This window comes from Urocampus carinirostris, chromosome 2 (assembly GCF_059441175.1).
Source record: "Urocampus carinirostris isolate Australia breed hairy pipefish chromosome 2, RoL_Ucar_1.0, whole genome shotgun sequence".
In the NCBI taxonomy this organism is placed as follows: domain Eukaryota; kingdom Metazoa; phylum Chordata; class Actinopteri; order Syngnathiformes; family Syngnathidae; genus Urocampus; species Urocampus carinirostris.
The window spans coordinates 26,082,357-26,104,143 of NC_142350.1; the positions used below are offsets into that span (position 1 = coordinate 26,082,357).

The window sequence follows — 21,787 nt, forward strand, 5'->3', positions numbered from 1 at the left end:
CCCATACCTGGGATCTGTGATCCTGAGAATCTCTCTGCAGAGACGTCCAATAAATGTTGCAGACTCATCCACAGATGGAAACTTTGGGATTGGGATGTGGTTGGACTGGTATACACTCTGCCAGTCCTGGATCTGGTAGAGATTAAAAAAGGGTACATTTTTCTACTAACGTACAGTTTAGTGGAAAACGAACAGTGTTTGCGTGCTGTAACTGAATCTCACCTTAGCCCTCAGGAAACTATTGCATTCTTGTTCTACGTTGTAGTTTATGATTCGGGACACTTCCTCCTGCCAAATTTTAAGGCCATATATACTGACATAATCCTGGATGTACTCGAAGGACCTGTAGAATCCATCCATCGTAGCTGCCATGTCTTTTAATTTTGGCATCAACTCATTGGGCTGAAATAGTTGAGAATACAGGAAAGACATATATGATTAATATCACACAGGGTTCGTACACCTTCCATTATCTCCACAGCCTATCCTCAGTTGGGTCATGGGGATCATACATCTTTTTCATAGCCAAATTCAAGCACTAGTCAAGCACGTTTAAGGACATTTTCTCCAGTAACTTCTAAGGAAGATATCCAGCGCAGAAAATAAGTTTTCTGTTGTTGTTGTCTTTGATGACTAAAACAAAGTTGCTGCTGTTTTGTGCTATTTACAGCTGTTCCATATATGATCAATGATATGTTTGTGTCAATGAGCTGCTACAAACTGACATAAAATCTGCCTTTCTGCTTCAACAAGACACACACACACACACACACACACACACACTTTAAAATTTTCTGTTGTAAATCTATCAATATTGTAATGTATATTTCATGTGTTTTTCATGGGTCCCTGCAAAACATGAAATTACAAAATAATTTGGTGCATAATGTTTTATTATTATTGCTAATAACAAAACATGGCAAAGGCAACAATTTCAAGAATTTTCAAGCACTTAACCCAAAATTCAAGCATTTTCCTGACCTTGAAAATAATATTAAAATTCAAACATTTTTCAAAGATTTCAAGCATCCGTACCAATCCCGTATCATAGAAAAATCTTGCCTTAGCTTTGGGGTTGAATATCAATCCTTTGTGCAGAGCAAAAGCAACTCTTTTGACCAGCTCCTTCCTTATGCCATCCTCCAGAAGCTGCTTAGGATCCACCTAAATCAGATCACACATCACTTTTGTCTACAAATAAGTCAATTCACCAGTCAAATAATATGCAAGAACACTCAAAAACCTTGATAATTCCAACTAAAGTAGTCTTCATCATCAAGATGCCCTCAGTGAAAATAGAGATGTCATGGGTGAGCTTGGCCACCTGTAGCAGCGATATAAAAACACAAAGATTGGACGTGGTGTGTTAGAGTGCTTTTTTACACAAGGTTCTTCTAAATCTTTTCCAATGCCAAATCCAAGCACTTTTTAGGACCATTAAATGAAGACATCCAGTGTGAATCGTGTATTTTGCCTGTGTATTTTTTAAAAGACATATGCTTTATAGTTCTAGAGTAAATTGCGAATAAGATTTTTGAGACAAATGTCATTCTCCCCAGATAGGTGTTGGGTGAAAATAATAGTAATGTGTAGCTTTTCCTTTTCAGTTGCAGCACAATTTACTACTGGGAAACACTACCCCATTAGGGCTGCAACAACTAATCGACTAAATTGATTATTGAAAGCATTGGCAACTAACTGGATCATCGATCCGTTGTCTCATGTGATATACGAACGTTAAATTAATGCAAAGAAGAGTGCAAACAATTACGTTGTGACACTGAAAGTTGTAGTGCCACTTTGGTCTTTCCAAAACCTAATATTATTTAAATGAGGAGGACGACATAAAAATATCTTTAGGAAATCCGGTTCTTAACTTGATCGTAAAAATAATCAACCGAATAATCAGTTTTTAAAACAATCCTTAATTGCAGCCCTACCCAGAGTAAATGTCCATTATTGATACGTAATCTTTGCACTAATACACATTTCATAGTGTCTTGTTTAGGTGAAGCATTATTTTATATATATATATATATATATATATATATATATATATATATATATATATATATATATATACACATACATACTGTATATATAGATCGGTTGCTGGCGGGGTGCAATAAATATTACAGAGTTCTATAACACAACTACCTGTCAGTTCTTCTTCATCAACTGACTCGGAATACTGCTCAGAAGATGTCAAATAATGTCATATGAAAACATCTTTTAAATAAGTTAATTTCCCTGGTAATTAGTTACTTTAACTATAGAGTAATTCAGTTACTTTTTGGAAGAAGTAGTGAGTGATTACAATTACTTTTTTAAAGTAACGCGCCTGATAATAAATGTGTTTATGACAATTATAAACTAATCAGTTTCTGTACTTCGTAGCGGGCCCCGAGCTGGGAGTAGTCCTTCAATTTGTCCTTGTCCAGCCGTGTGGGCACTTCAATTATGTCGTGAATCTGAAGCTTAATGATCTTGGCCAGAGAGGTGAACATGCTTTCAGGGATGATCTGAAGCACCTAAAAACATAAAGACCGTAACAATGACAATCAAATCATGAAAAGACAATTTTAAATCCAGGGTTCGTACACCTTTTTAATGACAAAGTTCAAGAACTTTTCAAGCACTTTCAAGGCCAAAAAAAATCGATTTTTGTTGTTGTTGACTTTATTAATTAAAATAAAGGCGCTATCTTGCTGCTAGCACATACTTTGTGCTATTTTGAGATGTTCCTATCTATGATCTTTTTGTGCCTTCCGCTTCAACATTCCATGCGCAGCCTGGCTACCTCACATGTGTTTAAAACACAGGAAGGGCTCTAGAAGTGTTGGGTAATAAATGAGTTGAATACAGAAGAGAAAAGGAAAAGAACTGTAGGTATAAATACAGAAAAATTTGGACTAATTTTATAAATATTGATTGCTCCGAAGCAGAGCGCATTCAAGCTTTCAATCTTAGAGACTGCTGATCTTTTGCTTTTTGTTTTACTTATTCTAATTTATTTTATTTTTGCATTTTGTCATTTATTTAGAGCACTAAAGAGTTAATATTTTCATTTTTCATTTTATTGTTTTGCATTTTCGGGGATTTACTGTTGTTCGACCTCAAATGTTTTCAGTGTGTAAGAAACTAAAAAATCAATGTTTAATTTTTTTTTTTAAAATTTCTGCCTCTCTCTCTCTCTCTCTTTCACTTCTATCTTGCCTTCTTTCTATTTCTTTATTTTTCTCTTTCTCCTCATCTTTTTCTTTCTTTCTTTCTTTTTTTCTTTCTTTCCCTTTATTTCTTGTTTCTACTAGACCTGTAAATATTTTAATTCTTATTTTATGTGTTTTTCAGTGATCCCCTGCAAAACAAAATAATTAAATTATTATGAAATGAAATGATCTGCATTTATATAGCGCTTTTCAAGTCAATGACTTCCCAAAGCGCTTTACAATGTGCTCCACATTTCCCAATAGCGGCCTTGCAGCCATGTAAGGCGCTAACCTGCTTATTGAGGGTATTAGGGGTTCAGTGTCTTACCCAAGGACACTTCGACATGTAACACGGCCGAGCCAGGATTCGAACTCGGATCCCTTGATCCCAAGATGAGCGCTCTACCTCCTGAGCTACTGCCGCCCCACAATTACTAAGTAATTTGGTGAATAATGTTTTATTTTTATTGATAGTATATCGAAAAAAATATCTGAGGAGCCTTTTATTGAGGCAGGCCAAATAAAGCCGTTTTTTTTCATTTAGAGATGTCCTTTTGGAATCGAAATGTAGGGGGCAGTGACCTTCACATGGCCATAATAATAAGCAGACAGGGCAGGCGTGTTGACATCATTATCAAGCACTGACTTATTTTATTGCATGGTCTATAGTCAGATTTTCTAGAAACATGGCATTGGCTACATTTTCAAACATTTTTTAGCTCTTCACACAAAATTCAAGCATTTTCCTGACCTTGAAAACATCTAAACTCATGCATTTTTAGCACCCGTATGAACCCTGTAATTCTATGTAAAATTTCAATGCTGAAAACAAAAAAATCATTCCACCTTTCTGACATAAGCCACCAATTCTCCAGAGTAAAACTGCGAAACGCTCAGCAAATCAGCACTGTTGACTTGGTTGATGCGCAGCAACGGAAGATCCAAAGCAGAGGCCAGCTAGTCCCACAAACAAATAAACAAGGGTTTTTTTTCAGATTGGTTAATTGTGTTAACAAATCTTAGTTTTCCATACAGAAAAAAAGAACACCCTTACCTTTAAAAAGGTAGCTCGCAGTTTTGTGACCATGGACGAGTTTACACGAATGCTTTCCTGCATGATGGATGTGAAGCTAGATGGTAAAACAGGAACCGAGGAAACAAAATGGGTTACAGAAAAAAACCCATTATATATCTATATATTAAATATATATTCATTCTCTCTCTCTCTCTCTCTCAATATCCATCTATATACATATCCATCCATCCATCTATCTATCCATCTATCTATATATATATACACACACACACATATATATATTATATATATATATATATATATATATATATATATATATAGATATACAAAAAGTGCTGTGAAAAAAGGATTTGGCCCCTTCATGATTTCTGTGGGGTTTTTTTTTTTGCTTATTTATCACTCACAAAAGGTTTCAGATCATTAAACCAATTCGAATATCACACAGAGACAACCTAAGGAAATACAACATTTTTGAAATGTTGAATCCATTTCTAAGGCAAAAAAAAGCATTTAGGCCTATCTGGCCCACTGTATATAAGTAATGGACTTTTTGAAAGGTGTGCAGCATTACATCTGGCGTAAAATGGCTCAGCATTTGACAAAAACAACATGATGACAATCGTTAAGTATGGAGGTGGCATCGTGATGATTTGGGGCTGCTTTGCTGGCTCAGGACCAGTATAACGGGCTGTGGTTGGCAGAATAACTGGTACCCCAAAGGAGAATGTTTGGCTATCAGCTTGTGCCCTCAAACTCAAAAGCTCTTGTATCAGGACTACGATCCTAAACGCATCAGCAAGTCCACCTCTGGATGGCTCCAAAAAAAATAAGGTTCTGGAGTGGACAAGTCAATGTTCGGATTTAAATCAGATTGAGATATTGACCCTGGGGGCAAATATTTCACTGCATTGTAAATGGTTCCAACTTTGGAGGAATGGACTTGGTATAGGTCGTTATGGAATGGATTAACTGAGGGAATACTGTGTTTGTATTTCCCAAATATTGTGAATTGTGGCTAAATAGACCAGTCACAAACAATATGAATGACTGCAGTTAATTTCCTCCATGAATATGCAAGTCATCGCTCTAAAGAACCCTACCGCCACCAAAAATAAAACTGAAAATGATAGCCTAAGAAGAGCAGAAAGCCGTGAGAGTAGTGTGAAATATTTTTTGTGAACTTATTTCCAAACCTTTCAATAATGTTAGGGGAAAAAAATAAGGGTTTTCAATATAATAATCATATTAACAAAAGAGTCGAATCCCATCAATCAGGGTCTTGAAGTTAATTGAGTTTTGGGGCCAAATGTTTTTTTCCACCAAAAACATCTCTGATAAAAAAAACATTACACTGTTCTTAAAGGAACAGTGTTTTAAATGTCGCTGTGTGTATGTGTAATGCAACTTAAATGAATCCAAGGAAGACTACAAACTATGGAAAATCAAAGTGAGCAAAAAGCACCCTTATTCTTACCATTTTTTCCCAGCCTTTCTCAAAGGAAGACAAAAAGAAAAGCAAAATATTTATTTTTTAAAAGGAATGAAAAATGTGTGTACAAGAAATGAGGAAAAAAAAAGAAAAAAGAAAAAGGAAAATGCAGAAAAAACAGAAAAAAATGAAAGTAATTAAGAGAAAAAAAGACAAAATGGAAAAAAAGCAATTTTCTCTTTTTTATTTTATATATGTATAAAAAAAATTCTGTTTATTATTTTTTTCCTTTATTCTTTTCCTTTTTTGAGTTTTACTTTCTTTTTTCCTTTTTTGTCATTTTTCTTTTCTTTTTTCTTTTATTTCTCTTCTTTTCAAAATAAGGTGTGTTTTGGTCACAATCAATCTCAGTATTTTGTCTTTTTTTGTTGTGCTTTTAGCCCTCGTTTTTTTTTTGGTAGCACGGCAGACAACTGCGACATCTAGTGGGAAATGAATACACATTGTCCATTTAACTTTTATATTAAGGCGAGGGCATCCTGGAGCCACACAATTGGTCCTTTGAGACCCCTGCCCTAAAAAAATCATATAAATGCAAAATGATTTAGACAGTGCCCACCTATCAATGATCTGCCAAGCGTAGGACAAGTCTCCAACTATCTGCATTGTGATTAGGACCTCTTCCTTGATATTTATAGTCCGAATCATTTGATGTAAGAACTTTCTTGTGTCTGCCAGAAACTGGCAGACTTGCAGGTTAGACTCTAACTGGTGGAACTCCTGAACCTGGGGAGGAAGAAGAAAATCCTCAATAATACATACAAAATGAAGACTTTTGCTTATTTTCTTTAGAGGGTTCGTACACCTTTTTCAAGGCCAATTCAAGCACTTTTCAAGCACTTCCAAGGCCAATTTTTCAATTTTCAAGTACCTTCAAAGGAAGAAATCCAATGCCGGTCAAAATAACTGTTTTTGTTGTTGACTCAGATGGCTTAAAGTTGCTATCTTTCTGCTAACACATACTTAGTGCTATTTTAAGCGGATCCTATTTATGATCTATCTTTTTTATGTCAATGGGCTGCTGTAAGCTGACATGAATTCTGCCAATCTGCTTTAACAATGGACAATCAGTCACACTTGTTTGCAAACACAAAAAGGGCTCTATAGGTGTTGGGTAATAATTGAGTTCAATATGGAAGACAAAGAAAAAGAAAGTACTGTATGTATAAAAAGCAGGAAAATGAGCCAAATCTGGACTCATTTTAATGATATTGATTGCTCTGAAACAGAGTACATTCAATCTTTCAATCTTAGAGACTCCTGATCTTTTGCTTTTAATTTTTATAATTTATATTGTTTGTTTTTCAGAGGACTGTTTCTAAATTGGTTAATATTTTTAATTTTTATGTCATTGTTTTTTGTTTTCAGGAATATTGTGTTGTTGTTCGTCTTTAAATCTGTTCAGTGTGTTAAAAACTATTCTACAAATTCTTTTGTAGATCTGTGAATATTTTTTTTCTTTTTTCATGTGTTTTTGAGGGATTGGATTACTGCTGGCTAAAGATATTTGGACCGATTTGAGGCGATCTCCGTTTTATCAAACAGGCCAGTATAAGCTAATGCTGGGTGTGGACTGTGAAAAAAATCCTGCTATTGGCCGAGAAAGGTTTCAACCGACAAGCTTGTTAAATAATCCATATTCACTGCTGAGACAGCTTATGAAGAAAAACCAAACAACAAACTGTAAATACGCCAAAACGCCAACAGAGCACCCAGAGCAATTTGATTGTGTGAGCGGTAGGGATGGGTGGAGCTTTGCACAGAGCACAAGGACTCTTGCCTGTCTCACCCAGCGCCCTCTGCGCCAAAGGTAAATTTGTTGGGATCCTCGATGCGGACTTTTACCACATTTTTACAAAATAACTTTGCTCGCACCTTGAAAACATTATTCATGACAAAAAATGACAGTCAAAATGAGTCTTAACATTCTTAAATAACTGCGGGAGGGAGAGGATTTTCAGTGGTATATTTATATGGGACACAGGCTCTGGCATTATTATTATTGTTTCAGATTTTATCAAATCATCAAACGTCACACTGTGAAATAAAATACGCTGAAAGAAAAACTTTCGTCTGCAGAGCAAGTTTAGCGGTTTTAATGAATTTTGTCTAAAAATATATGGTGTGATTCCCAAGAAATTCATCAGCTGTATGTGTTTCAAAGGTTACACACAAGATGAAAACAGATGTTAAAAGAAGTTACAGAGAAAACAGTCTTACCTCTACTAAAGCCTGTATGAGTTGGACCGTCTTCCGGCCAGCAGCTGTAGAGTCCTCATAGTTCAAAGAACTTATCTGTTTTGAGATTTCTCTAAACCAGGCTTGTAGGTTTTCTGTATTGGAGACAGAAAAACTACATTATGCCCAGGGTTCGTACACCTTTTTCACGGACAAATTCAAGGACTTTCAAGGCCAATCTTTATTTTTTTTTCAGTACTTTTAAATGGCAAAATCCAACACTTTATCGACTTTAATGACTGAAATACAGTCGCTATCTTGCTGCTAGCAACATACTTTGTGCTGTTTTAAGCTGTTCCTATCTATGATCTACGATCTTTTTGTATCAATTGGATGCTTTAAACTGACATGAATTCTGCCTGAACAAAGCCTGCACAGCTTGTTACGTTACACTTGTTTACAAACACGGAAAGAGTTGGGTAATAATTAAGTTAAATACGGAAGACAAAAAGTGAAAGTACTCTATGCATAAAAAACAGGAAAATGAGACAAATTTTGACTCATTTTAATGATATTGATTGCTACGAAGCAGAGTGCATTCCATCTTACAATTTTAGAGACTGCTGATCTTTTGCTTTTTGTTTTACTTATTTTAATTTATATTTAATATGTGTATTACAGAGGATCTGTGTCTAAATTGGTTAAAATAAGAATTGTAGTCTTTTTGTGCATTTATCATTTATTTATCATAATGAAAAATTAATATTTTTAATTATTATTCCATTGTTTTGAACTTTCAAGGAATTTAGGTTGTTGTTCGCCTTTATATCTGTTCAGTGTGTAAAAAGCTCAAATTGTTTTGTATTTTCCTTTTTTTTTCTAGATCCGCAAATGTTTTAATTTTTATTTCATGTGTTTTTCAGGGATCCCTTGCAAAATGTATAATTACTAAATATTTTGGTCCATAGTTATGTAATATTTTATTATAATTGAAAATAAATCATTAAAATTCAAAAGAATCAGAGGAGCCATTTGGGAGCCCAAAGAGTCGGCTCTTCTCAGTGAGTGGAGCCAAAAGAGACGATTTTCTAAGTAGAGCATGCCTCTTGGGTGCGACCAGTATGGGGCAGTGATGCGTCACATGACAACACCATAATGACCGGCCACCAGAGCAAGCGTGTAGGCATTATTTTCACACGCTTTTTAAAAAAACAAATTCTTCATTCAATGCTTGGTTATAAAGTCAGATGGCCAAGAAACATGTCCTTAGCAACTTGGCAATTTTAAGCATTTTGAAGCACTTCACCCAAAACTCAAGCATTTTTAGAAGATTTGAAGCACCCGTACCAACCATGTTCACAGAAAAAAAGTACATTGAATGTAAACTTTCTGTTGTGCAATGCACAGTCTTAACAAGTCCAGGTTTCACTTAGTTGTCAGAGCACTGGACCAAGAGCAGTATTGATGACTTGAGAAAAGGCAGGAGATTTTATCTTATGATCAAACTTTTTTTTCCGTATTGCTGGGACAAATTTAACTTTGTCATGTATTTTAAATGTTACAATGACATTCTATTATTTTTTTCTATTCTACTATAATCACTGTAAGTGACAAAAGTATTGCCATTGTAACATGTGAAATGCACACTGAAATCAAAATTTGTCCTTGGTACTGTCACTAAAGATAGTGTGATGAGATAAAACCTATTGTATTTTCATATGTCACCTATATCACTGTTAGTCAAGTGGTAAGAGTAAGTCCCGTCAGAATCAAACCGCGTTATTTTTCGTTAAAAAGAATGTGTGTCTAAATACTCTCTCGTATTGTTCAGTGGGGCAGTGTTCTAAAACGGCTTCATACCCATTAAGACGTCCAATTCCCAGTGTGCAAGCGCACTCATCTGGGAAATGTGCAAGTTTTCGTTCTATCATACGTGCGATGATACATTCAGTTGAAAGCGGTGTGTACTTACCATTTAGTTTTTTAATTTAGTCTTAATGAACTATTTTAGTACATCAAAATACTGTTTTAAGATGTAGCTTTTAAGTATGGTGTGTTTTTTGTGGTAACATTTTAGCATGGTGTTTGTTGACTATATCTCTGATTTGATTTCCACCTATGTTCCTGCACCGAGCCACCGCTTAGAAAATGCTAGTCTATTCGTAACTCCAAGAGCCAAGAAGAACTCTTGCAGGCTTTTTAGAGTTTTCTTCACCGGGGCACGGTGCTGTGGAGATAAGATCAGAAACCTCAGTGGAAGTTTTTATATCTAGACTTATGACACACTTATATTCTATAGCTTATGATTGATGCCGACTTCATACTTTTCTTTTCCTGTCCTTTCCGGCTGCCTAGTTGGTGGTTAAATGAGGGAGAAGGAAAAATTTGGGATGAGTCAGTAAACCAGCACTTTCACCAGAAGTATGTCATCATTCGAATCGACCAGTCGGCTGAGATGGGAAGCTGCGTCGTTCCTGTCTGGACTTTTTGGACCATGTTACATATTACCTATAATTTCCTTATTGATGTTGACTCAGTTTTGTGTTGCCCCTTTTCAAGGTTTCTTATTTTCCCTCATCTTGAAGTTTTGAGTTTTCCCTTGCTTGCATGTCGGATTCAGATCAGGGGATTGTGTAATTTTGGCCCGTGCAGTCCTTTGAGATATTTTGTGATTAAGGGTGTCACAAATAAATGTCACCTGAGGTGACTGACATGTTAATCACCCAGTGTATGTATGCATGCCAACCCTCGTTTTATATCATCGGTAAAATTTGCTAATATTTGCTATAATTCAGTGTTTTTGGTTCTTCTTGATTAAAAATATAACAAAAATACTTTTAGATCAGTCTACCATAGGACGTCTCGACAGGGCAGAACACCAGACTAAATGTCAAGACGGGCCGTAGTTAGGGGACCACTGCAATAAAATACATTAATAGCTGCAGTATGATGTAGAGATCCAATTAGCAGGATTAGTACACCATTTTCATGCCACATTTAAGCACTTTTAAAGTCCTTTCAAGGCCAATTATTCACTTTTTCCAGTACCGTCAAACAAACAAAAAAGAAATCCAGCACCAATTAAAAGGGCATTTTTTTCCTCCTGACATTGATGACTAAAACATTTGTATATCTTGCTGATAGCACATAATTTCAATTATTTTCAAGCACTTCACCCAAAACTCAAGCATTTTCCTGTCCTTGAAAACATGTTAAAAATCAAGCATTTTCAATGATTTCAAGCACTCATACAAACCCTGCAATTAGCATTCATAGGCCAGGACTTGGATGATCCATGACTGAATTGTAGGAGACCCAAAAGTCCACATCTTTGCCACTAACTCACCATTCTTTTCCACCCTTGTGAGAGGTTTAACACCAGAGAAGACTTCAGCTAGTTCAGTCATTCTCTCTGAGCATTCTTTCTTGAAGCTCTCCCATTTCATTTGTTTCTCTGACAGCATTTGCTTAAACATCTGGAGGAAGGCAAGGACAGATGTAGATTTGAAAAGAAACCATTAGTCGGATTTCTTAAAACGTGGTTTTCCAACCTTTTGCAAGCTGAGAGCTACTCTTTGTTAATAATTAGCGCAAGGTATAAGAATCCCCTTTAGTTTAATTGTATTTCTACAACAACGGTTGCACGATAGATGGCAAATAAAATAAAATATATACAGTATAAAGACTGATGGATAGAGAGGAAAAAAAATTATATATACACATATATAACAAGCTAGCTAAATAGCTATAAAGGTAGGAAGATAGCCAGCTGGAAAAAAACTGCACATCTTGTTGATCATTCACTTTAAAAAAACCATAAATCGGTATTTAGTTTGTTGTCTTTCCTTTAAAATAAATAAATAAAAGGATAAATAAATACATTTGTTTGATACACGAATACCGTAAATTCCGGACTACAGAACGCACCTGATTATAAGCCGCACCCGCCACATTTTAAGAGGAAAACCAATTTTGTACTTACACAAGCCGCACTTGTATGTAAGACGCATGCGCCCACATTAATTTTTTTTTAACACAAACACAAAATTAACCCAAACCCGATTAAGTCCTGCGAATGAGACTGAATGTCCTTCATAAAAGTACACAGTCCACAAATTATAGCTGGCAAAATGAACGGAAAATGATACCGGTACTTAAGGTTTGATGCAGCCCTGCAGAGTCCGGGTCCCGTTGAAAGTAATCAAAGGAAAAAAGTGTATATTTCCAAAGGTAAGGGTGGGAAGAATATACATCCACTATTGTCTGCCGCGTCCACAAACACTCACCTTTACCGGTCCCCACTTCCCGTCAGCCCGTGTTTTTTTCGCCCCTTCTTTTTTATTCTCCCGTGGGAAACATATCAGAATAAGTGTCTGAGATAAATACATTACAAAAATATACAGTTGCAAATACATATTATCCATGGTTACACATATTTACAAAGAAAGACGGTACACCGAGAGAGTTTTCAAAGCTTTAATAATAATAACTTTCATCCCAAACAGTGCCTGTGACAGGTGACGCAACACGCTCGCAACACATTAAACGGGTCTGGTAAAAAAAAGACATACCGTACTAAAAATCACGGTAAACCGTCCTCATCTTGCTCCTTAGAACTGAAGCCGTCAAAGTCGTCTTCCTCAGAGTCGGAAAGAAACTTCGTCATATAGGCGTCATCCCACGCTCCCTTATTCCAAAACAAGTTGGCAACACGCTTTCTTTTAGCTTGAAAGCAGTGTCATGTGCCTTTCTTTTTGCATTTTGCATGATGAGGGTATGTTTACGCCAAACCAAACCAGAACTTAATTTACTGTATGCACAAGCCAAGAAATTGCAGTCTTCCTCGGCGCATATGTTCCACCGGTCTAAATCTTACCTTTTGTACTCGAGCGTCGCTGGCGGCAGTTAGACAAATTACATAAATTGGCCGCCTCACTAAATAGGCCGCAGGGTTGAAGGTTTGGGAAAAAAGTAGCGGCTTATAGTCCGGAATTTACGGTAGATTCTCATTCAAATCTCTGAATAAACTGCTTAAAAATAAGCATCAATACATGAATTTTTTTTGTCCATGAAGCCCATGAACTGGAATTTATTTGAATTTCTAAAATAACAATTTATCATGTTATTACAATGTTATTACCATGTGAATTACTAAAGATAGTGTTCCATAGACTCAAAAAAAAAAATCATCTTACTAGAAAATCATAATGACCAAGCAATGGTGAGGTATTTTCAGAACAGGTCTGCAAACACCTTTTTGGGGACCCTTGACTTAAAATAATCAAATTATATACTCTAATGAGTGAAAAACTTGCCATATGCTTCCTCGTGGTGAGGTCATAAACAAAAAAAGGACAACATGCTGAAAAAGAAACAAGTTGTTGTCTTGCCTGTGTCTCTTATTTCAAATGATATTTTAGATACTCTCACAGAAATGTGTTCATTATCTTAAATAATAATTTAGAAGGCAGCACGGCCGAGCAGTGGTTACCGCGTGTGCGACACAGTTCTGAGGTCATGAGATCGAACCTCCTGTGTGGAGTTTGCATGTTCTCCACGTGATTGCTTGGGTTTCCTCCAGGCACTCCGGTTTCCTCCCACATTCCAAAAACATGCATGTTAGGTTAATTGGCCGGTCCAAATTGTCCCTAGGTGTGAATGAGCGAGTGAGTTGTCTGTCCCTGTGTGCCCTGCGACTGGCTGGCAACCAGTTCAGGGTGTCCCCTGCCCACTGCCCGAAGATAGCTGGGATGGGCTCCAGCACCCTAGCGACCCTACTGAGGATAAGCAGTGTAGATAATGGATGGATGGATTCATGATAAGTTAGATACTCTAACATACATATCGAAGCAGATTCTAACACAGGGGTCTCTCCCTAAGGACAGTTGAAGTGCCCACTTAACTCGCATTTTTAGCTATTTAGTAAGCCATCTTGCTAAGTTCCTATTTTAGAAATCCATATCAAAATGGGTGTATTTTGCTCCAATTAGTGACAAAAAGTAGCTTGACGCGCGATGATATTTTAGATACTCTAACTAACAGGTATGTTAAAGCAAATTTTATCATGACCATATTTGTGGAGTTTATGATTGACCTGCATATATTGCACATGGAATAAATGCTTACCTCCTTGAGGGTAAATTCTAGCTGAGCTGCATCAAGAAGGAGCTGAAAGAGGATCTTGGGATTGTACTTGGACTCACTGAGCACCTGCTCTTTGATCTGGCGTAATTTCTTATTGTTTGGGTCATAGGCTGTCAAACAAAGACACATTGGTTTTAGAGGATCGATAATGTCCCTATAATGAAAAAAAACATGACATCAGCACCCCCGCGACGTTACTGAGGATAAGCGGTGCAGAATATGGATGGATGGATGGATGTATGTAGGGCAGCACAGCAGCGCAGTGGTTAGCGCGTGTGCGGCACAGTTCTGAGGTCATGAGATCGTACGTTCCTGTGTGGAGTTTGCATGTTCTCCGCGTGCTTACATGGGTTTCCTCAGGGCACTCAGGTTTCCTCCCACATTCCAAAAACATGCATGTCAGGTTAATTGGTCGGTTCAATAGGTGTAAATGAGCGAGTGAGTTGTCTGTCTCTGCGTGCCCTGCGACTGGCTGGCAACCAGTTCAGGGTGTCCCCTACCCACTGACCGAGGACAGCTGAGATGGGCTCCAGCACTTCCGCGACCCTACTGAGGATAAGCGGTGCAGATAATGAATGGATGGATATATAAATGTGTGTGTGAGTCTAGATGTATTTATGTATATAGTCTCCTACATAATGCTAACACAATCTGGTGAAAGCTACTATACTAGCAGACCTTTGTTGTTGTAGATACCAGACTAGGACGAATAAATTCCACCTGAAATTTACATCGGGGTCGGTGCTTATCTTATAATTATGGGTCATAACCGGAGCCCCAGTTAAACAACAGGTCAATCTTTTGCCTGCAGAACCACAATTTTGCTTTTTTTAATTGTTCCAAGTGTATCAAATATAAATGCTCATGTTTTAAATGGAAAAGTGTTAAAAATGTTAATCCAGTAATAGGAAGAAGGTACAAACGAACATTCCCACCTGACTCTGCAGAATGCAACATCAGCCACCGAATGGCAACATTGCACTCCCTTAGACAGTTCAGCAATTTTGGAATATTGTCCAGAATAATTTCTTCTCTAAGGAATCCTTCCTTCAGCAGCTGCTGAACCTGAGGACGAAGTATCTCCAGGCTGTTTGCGTAACGGGTAGCCTACAAATACACAAATTGATGTGAATGGATGTCAAACCTCACTTATTTTGCGTACTTTCACGACCATAAGGCGCACAAAAAAGGCTCAGATTTTCTTTCAAGTTTCTCATGTAGTGCGCCTTGTGTGTCATGTGAGGCGGCAGCGGAGACCAGCTCGGTGGTCTTAGGTTTGGGCAACTGGCAGATCACAGGTTGGATTCTTGGCATGCAACATTTTTGAGTGAAAGCCAATGTTTTTGAAACATTGTTCACATTTCCAACTAAATGGGACTTTTATGCATTCTCCCGTGTGAACGCCACAAGTTTCCCACAAGCGGAAAAAGACAAAAGATGTCACACTCAATGCATTGTTTGCGGCAGTAATCATGGATGTTAACACAATCTAGCAGTTTGAAAGTTATTGTTATTATCTCTTTTTATTCACCCAGACTAGGACTACGGTGTCACAGAACATTCCATAGAATAATTATAATGAAAAAAAAAATTGTCAATGCATGAGCTAACGTACCTACTGGGACTGTTGTTCAACTTTTGGAAAGTGACATTGAAAATGAAGAAAGTAAACCTTTTAATGAAGACTTAGCAATCTGTTCTGGTCAGAATCAGCGGATGAGGATTTTGACAGTTATGTTATGGATTACCAGTAAATATGTGAGTTTTGCATCAGCTCTTTTCTTAACGGGTTGTCTGATCCGTTTTTTAAAAAATTGTAATCAATACTAAAATGAACAAAAACCAAGCTCAATTTTGCTTATGTTGCATTTTTAAATACGCACACTTGTATGCTTGTCTGTGTAGTTGTCAGGCAGCCGCAGCAGAGGGCACCCGACCCCTATCATGCGGTGCGCCTTGTGAATGTGTTAAATACAGACATAGAACCAGCTACAGGGACGGCGTCTTTTAACACGGTGCACCCTATGCTCATGAAAATGCGGTAATCTGATTTAATACAAATGTTCTGAGAACATTTTGACATTGAATACCTCTGAAACTATTAAGGATAAACAAAAGACACAACTGGTATATTTAGAAAGCATGTAATCTCAATTTTTACATGGAATGCTCAAAGATGTTCAATGTAGTATCTACTGGTATCACGACACATATCAAGCAGAAAGTCAAATTATGCCAAACACGTACCAGCATTGCATTCTTAATGGTTGCGACGGGTTCTATCATTCATGCCACCGCTCATCTCTTGCAATAGGGGGCAAAATTACCAATTCTTTCAAAAATTCCCACAAAAAAAAAATCACATGGTGTGGGATATGGGGGGCCAGGACATGAGCTTGTGATTATTCCACCAAGACCAACCATTCATCTGTCTGGCAGTGTTCAGAGGCTCCAATGTGCTGCCACACCATCCTGTGGAAAATGAAGTCACCTGACTCTTTCTCAATTAATCCATTTCCAGAATGTTGAGGTACATCTCACCATTGACTGTTGCTCTTTCAAACATTAACAGTCCGTAGACAGCTTTTTTCGACACAGCACAAAACACATTCAGCTTTGGGGAATTTGGCTGATGCTTAAGAGGTTCATGTGGGTTCTCAGTACCCAATATGAGAGTGTATGCTTTTTAAAGTCACTTCACCGCTAAAAACAAGCTTCAACAGGTCCTCTTATGACAACCGTGGGCCCCCTTGCCTGTTTTTTTTAATAGAGGCTTCCAGGGTTGGCTAAGCTTTATCACCTCTGTTGCGACAAAGGGGTAAACCAATGGTTTTTGCCATATGGCTGTTCCTTCCGCAATTACCCAACTAACGTGTCACAACACCTGTCATTGAGAGTCATTAGATGACCAAAACCAATGCCAAGCAGGGTGGCAATGGGTACAAATGTTGTAGGTCTTAGGTATAACTCGGCCGAGGTTCTAACCAGCGACTTCGCAGTCTCAGGGCGGCCGCCCTACCTCAAGGCCACCAAGCTCGTTTGCAAAAAATCTGTCACCCTTCATCCTATGTTGCATTGCAATGCAAAAGTCACGGCGAGCTGGTTTATTAGTGTACTTTAACTGTTGTATTAACAGTACGTTTAAGGTGTTGTGCTCAGTCAACTTTTTAAGACGGACCAAACTGTTGTTGTAGGACACTGAAGTTCCCTACTGATCGATTTAGGGGAGCGTTACCGGAAAGCAGTTCGAACTTGCTCAATCATATCTTCTAAAGTCGAGTGGTGGCCCGTTCTTTTAGCTTGGCATAAGCACCTATTCGTTATGAATTTACCATGCCATCTCACTATGGACTTCTGTCTGGTCCTTTCTGAACATTTTCTGAAATGCATGATGAACAACAGTCCATGATTCCAATTTGCAATTTCAACCACACAAAACACCTTTCCTGGTTAAGTGAACGCCATTAACGAGTCTGAAAAGAAGCTTTAGCTTACTACTATTTCATGGGGACTTTAAATGTACCCAGGACTTTTGGAATACCCTGTATAACAATAGGAAATAGCAGTTAACATTTGAGTGTCAGCACCGGCGTTTATTATTTTACCTGCTCTTTGATGTTGGCTGAATCTAGAGTGTAGAGAAGAGCAGTTTTAGCAGCTTTGTAGGGCTCCCAGGCCTCCAATAGATTCACTGTGATACCCATGTAGATACTGATAACCTGTGGTTGGATAAAATACAAATGACTTACAGTGTATATATCAAATACAATATTTTTCTAAACTAGGATTAAGATTTCTTTTTTGAAATATGACTGAGAAGAGTTTCCAGTATAGTTAGTATACCAGCTGTGTCATTGATGCGACACAGACAAAAACCTCTGAAGAAGGAACGTGACAACTGTGGACGTGAAACTGAAGCTTTCATTCCTTCTCTGAAAGGTAAAAATTACCAAATGTCATGAGAAATTTGTATTTAAATCGTCTTTATTGTCATTGATATCAGCATTTTGAAACGTTGTATGCAACAAGCTAAGACATGACGCTCCAAAACATGTAAAAGACTATCAGGATAAATAGGAAAAAAAAACTCATTACAACGGCGTGCTTAAAAAAATGGCCTAAGTTTTAATACTAATGCAATGAAAAAGAATAGTGCATCATAACAATAGTGCAATGGAAAGAGGCTTAAGCCTAGCCCTAAAATTTATCAGCGATCATTTTTTTAAAAGCACAAGTTTTGTGCAATAGTGTAGACTTCACTGTTTTGTGGTGAAGTGCCAACTTTTTTGTTTGTTACTTTGTTCCTTACTTTTCCAGTTTGGTTTATGTTTCTGGTTTGGTTATTGTCAGTTTTAATTTTGTTTGTACTTGTTATTTCTTTTGAGAAGCCTTGTTTGTTTGATACGCTGTTCCTTGCATTCCGGTTGGTTTTTGTTAAGGGTTTTGAGATTGTCAGAATTGATTTTGTTTGGACATATTATTTGTTTTGTCAACCCTTGTTCGTTTGTTACTTAGTTCCTGGTCTTGTTATTGATTAGCATCCTTATTTTGAGCACCCCTCGCTCAGTTCCCGATCTCCTTTACATAGTTCCACACCCAAATCGTAACAATGTCTGTATTTTGATTTTTCATGTTTTTACTTATAACTAATATTTCAAAATTTGTACTGCCATTTTGTTCTTACGGTTACTGACGGTAACATATCGTACACTGCAGATTTGAATCTATTCTGACATTTCTTTGAATAAACAATTTGATTCTATGACAGAATCTGATCTTAATAAGAGAGCTACTGATAAAAATAACAGATGCCATTTATCAAAGAGTCTAAAACTCATGTAGCCTGTAAAGTGACAAGAATAGCATACAAACACTAATTCAATGAAAATATTAATCTCAATATGGGAACTTTGCCGTTAGATTTGATAAGTCATCTTTTTCAAAAAGTAAAAAGCTTTGAAGTGTTACCTGTCTACTCATATCTCTGCTTTTCTCACCACACTTCACTGCGCCTACTTGCCATATGGGCTGCCTAAACACTCTCATTCATTGGTGACAGGAAGCAACACAAGGAATTGGGGGCTTCCTTGATGTGTGGTTTGCGATCAGATCAAAGCCACTCCTGCCATCTAATGGTGATTTTTCATACTGAAATCATTCCTAAAAGCTTGATACTTATTGACGACCTGCGCAAAAGCCTTTATAATAGTTTTTAAAGTAAAACAATAATAGCGTATTTTGGCACTCGGGGACAATGGTTCTGAAAACATATTTATATGTAATGCCCTGAATGAGTTAACAACAAAATAGTTTATCAAACCATCTTCATTCCATGTACAGCGTGTTCCAAAAGTCTTGGGAACATTTGTACATTGAATATCTCGGAAACTATTAAGGATATAAAAACGTATTTGGTAAAGCATTTAATCTACATTTTTACATGGAATGTTCAAATATGTTCATAGTGAGCAGCAGTGGTCAAACGACACTCATCAAGCCAATAGTCATATTCTTGCCCAACGCGTCCCAGCATTGCAAAATGAATGGTTGCAACATCTTCTGTTGTAAGTGCCTTCAGCTAATCCAGGTCTCTTGGAATAGGGGGCATAAACCAATTCTTTCACAAAACACAACCAGGGTTCATACGCCTTTTTCATGGCAAAATTTAAGCACTTTATAAGACTTTCAATGCCAGTTCTACATTTTTTTCCAGTACCATTAAAAGAAGAAATCCAGCGCCGATCAAAAGGGTGAAAGTCTAAACCTTAATTTAAAACCCTAACTCTAGCCCCAACCTTATTCTGGAACCCTAAAATTGGTTGGAGACCCTAACTTGAAGCCCAAACCCTAGCTCTACATCTAACACTAGCTGTAACCCTAGCCCTAACCGGGTTCCAAATTGAAACCCTAGCTCGAAACCTATTTTGGAACCCTTTATTCAGTTTGGAAACCTAACATGGAGCTCAAACCGTAGTTCCTTGCCCCAACCCTGATTCAATCCGTAAGCCTAGCTCAAAACCTATTCTGGAACCCTACATTCAGTTTAAAACCATAATTATGAGTTCAAACCCTAGTTCCTAAACCTACAACTAACTCTAGCTGTAAACCCTAGCCCCAACCCCATTACAGCACCCCAAGATTAGTTTAATACCCTAATAAGAAGCCTAAACTTTAGTTTATAACCCTAGCTCCAAACCTATTTTGGAACGATACAATGAGTTTAAAACCCTTATTTGAAGCCCAAATACTAGCTCATAACGCTAGCCCAACATCTAACCCAAGAAACATGGAAATCATTTCAAGCATTTACAAGCGCTTCACCTAGAATTCATGCACTTTTTCAAACGTTGAAAACACAACATTCAAATTTAAGAATTTTCAAAGATTTCAAGCACCTGTACTAACGCTGCCCCACAAAATAAATCGCATGGTGTGAGGTCTGGGTAGCCACGTCATCAGATTGTGATCTTTCTGCCTAGACTGTTCAGCCGTGTTGTGTTTGGAAACCGTCTAATAGGTGTGGTGGCACCCCATCCTGTTGGAAAATGAAGTCACCAGACTTTTTCACTCAATTCATCTTTTAACAAGTTTTCCAGCATCTCAATATATGTCTCACGACTGAAGAATGGTCCGTAGACAGCTTTCTAACAGTAAAGCATGAATAAAAGAAGCTGTTGCAACCATTGACACTGCTAAGCTAGGACGCGACAGGTAAGAATTTGATTATAGGCTTGATGTGTGTCGTGTGACCAATGCTGCTTACGTTGAACATCTTTGAACATTCCATGTTAAAATTGTGATTAAATGCTTTCTGTATTTACCAGATGATTTTTTTATATCCTCAATAGTATCTGAGATATTCAATGTCAACATCTTCCTGGGACTTTTGGAACACCGTGTATTTCATACCACAAAGTGGCAGAAGAAAACTGAAAAAAAAAGAGAAAAGTCTGAATACCAAAGAGGCCCATTGGTAGTCATACCCAGTTGTCAGGAAAGTATTTGTCCACAATCTCTCTCATCTTGGCCTGCTGGCTTTGCAGTATTGTAGGGCTGAAGTAAAGGCAGACATACAGCATAGCTGCCTGATTAGCCAACGCTGTACTTCGATGTTCAGGAAGAGGGTAGGCAGACACCTTTAAGTTGGAAAAACACATGTATCAATAGATGTAGAGCAGGGGTGGGCAAACTACGGCCCACGGGCCACATGCAGCCAGTCAGGCTTCTTCATCCAGCCCACCAACCAAAAAGGGTTATATGTAATAAATATACTAGTAAACAAAGTACTACTCATGAAAAAAATGTTTTTTTTGTGCCACCTTCATCCCAATTGTCCCTCTGTGTGTCTAAAACAAAAATACTAATTCAGAAATACTACACTATTATCACAAAACCTAATACCAAATTTAGTGCTTAAAACAGAGACATGATATTTTTTGCTTTTATTCCGAAAAGGAAAAGTCTTTTGAAAAACTACAAAAAAAAACTTTTACATTCATACTACAACAAAAATACTACTACAGAAAAATGTAAACATAAATACTTAAAAAATACCACTACAGTGATACTAGAAAGCAAAAAAACTACTACGTAAACATTATGACAGACATACAATAAAAACGTCAAAATTACTACAAAAATAGAACTACAGTAACACTAGATGCATCACCCATAAACTACAAAAATGATACTATGGAAATATTGCAAAAATACTGTCATGGAAATATTACC

General features: G+C 37.3%; 1 protein-coding gene across 3 annotated transcripts in view; it reads right to left on the reverse strand.

Annotated features, from left to right (window-relative positions):
* The window catches only part of washc5 (WASH complex subunit 5), a 45,494-nt gene that overhangs the window by 13,930 nt on the left and 9,777 nt on the right, over positions 1-21,787 (reverse strand). For all 3 annotated transcript variants that reach the window (XM_088326058.1, XM_088326059.1, XM_088326060.1), the window contains exons 7-20: positions 21,040-21,192; positions 17,662-17,775; positions 14,992-15,163; positions 14,039-14,166; positions 11,259-11,388; positions 7,955-8,067; positions 6,294-6,460; positions 4,264-4,339; positions 4,056-4,166; positions 2,391-2,531; positions 1,244-1,324; positions 1,063-1,164; positions 223-402; positions 8-132 (exon numbers count right to left, since the gene is read on the reverse strand). In XM_088326058.1, the coding sequence (XP_088182184.1) occupies positions 8-132; positions 223-402; positions 1,063-1,164; positions 1,244-1,324; positions 2,391-2,531; positions 4,056-4,166; positions 4,264-4,339; positions 6,294-6,460; positions 7,955-8,067; positions 11,259-11,388; positions 14,039-14,166; positions 14,992-15,163; positions 17,662-17,775; positions 21,040-21,192 (1,793 nt within the window). The remainder of the gene's footprint in view (positions 1-7; positions 133-222; positions 403-1,062; positions 1,165-1,243; positions 1,325-2,390; positions 2,532-4,055; positions 4,167-4,263; positions 4,340-6,293; positions 6,461-7,954; positions 8,068-11,258; positions 11,389-14,038; positions 14,167-14,991; positions 15,164-17,661; positions 17,776-21,039; positions 21,193-21,787) is intronic.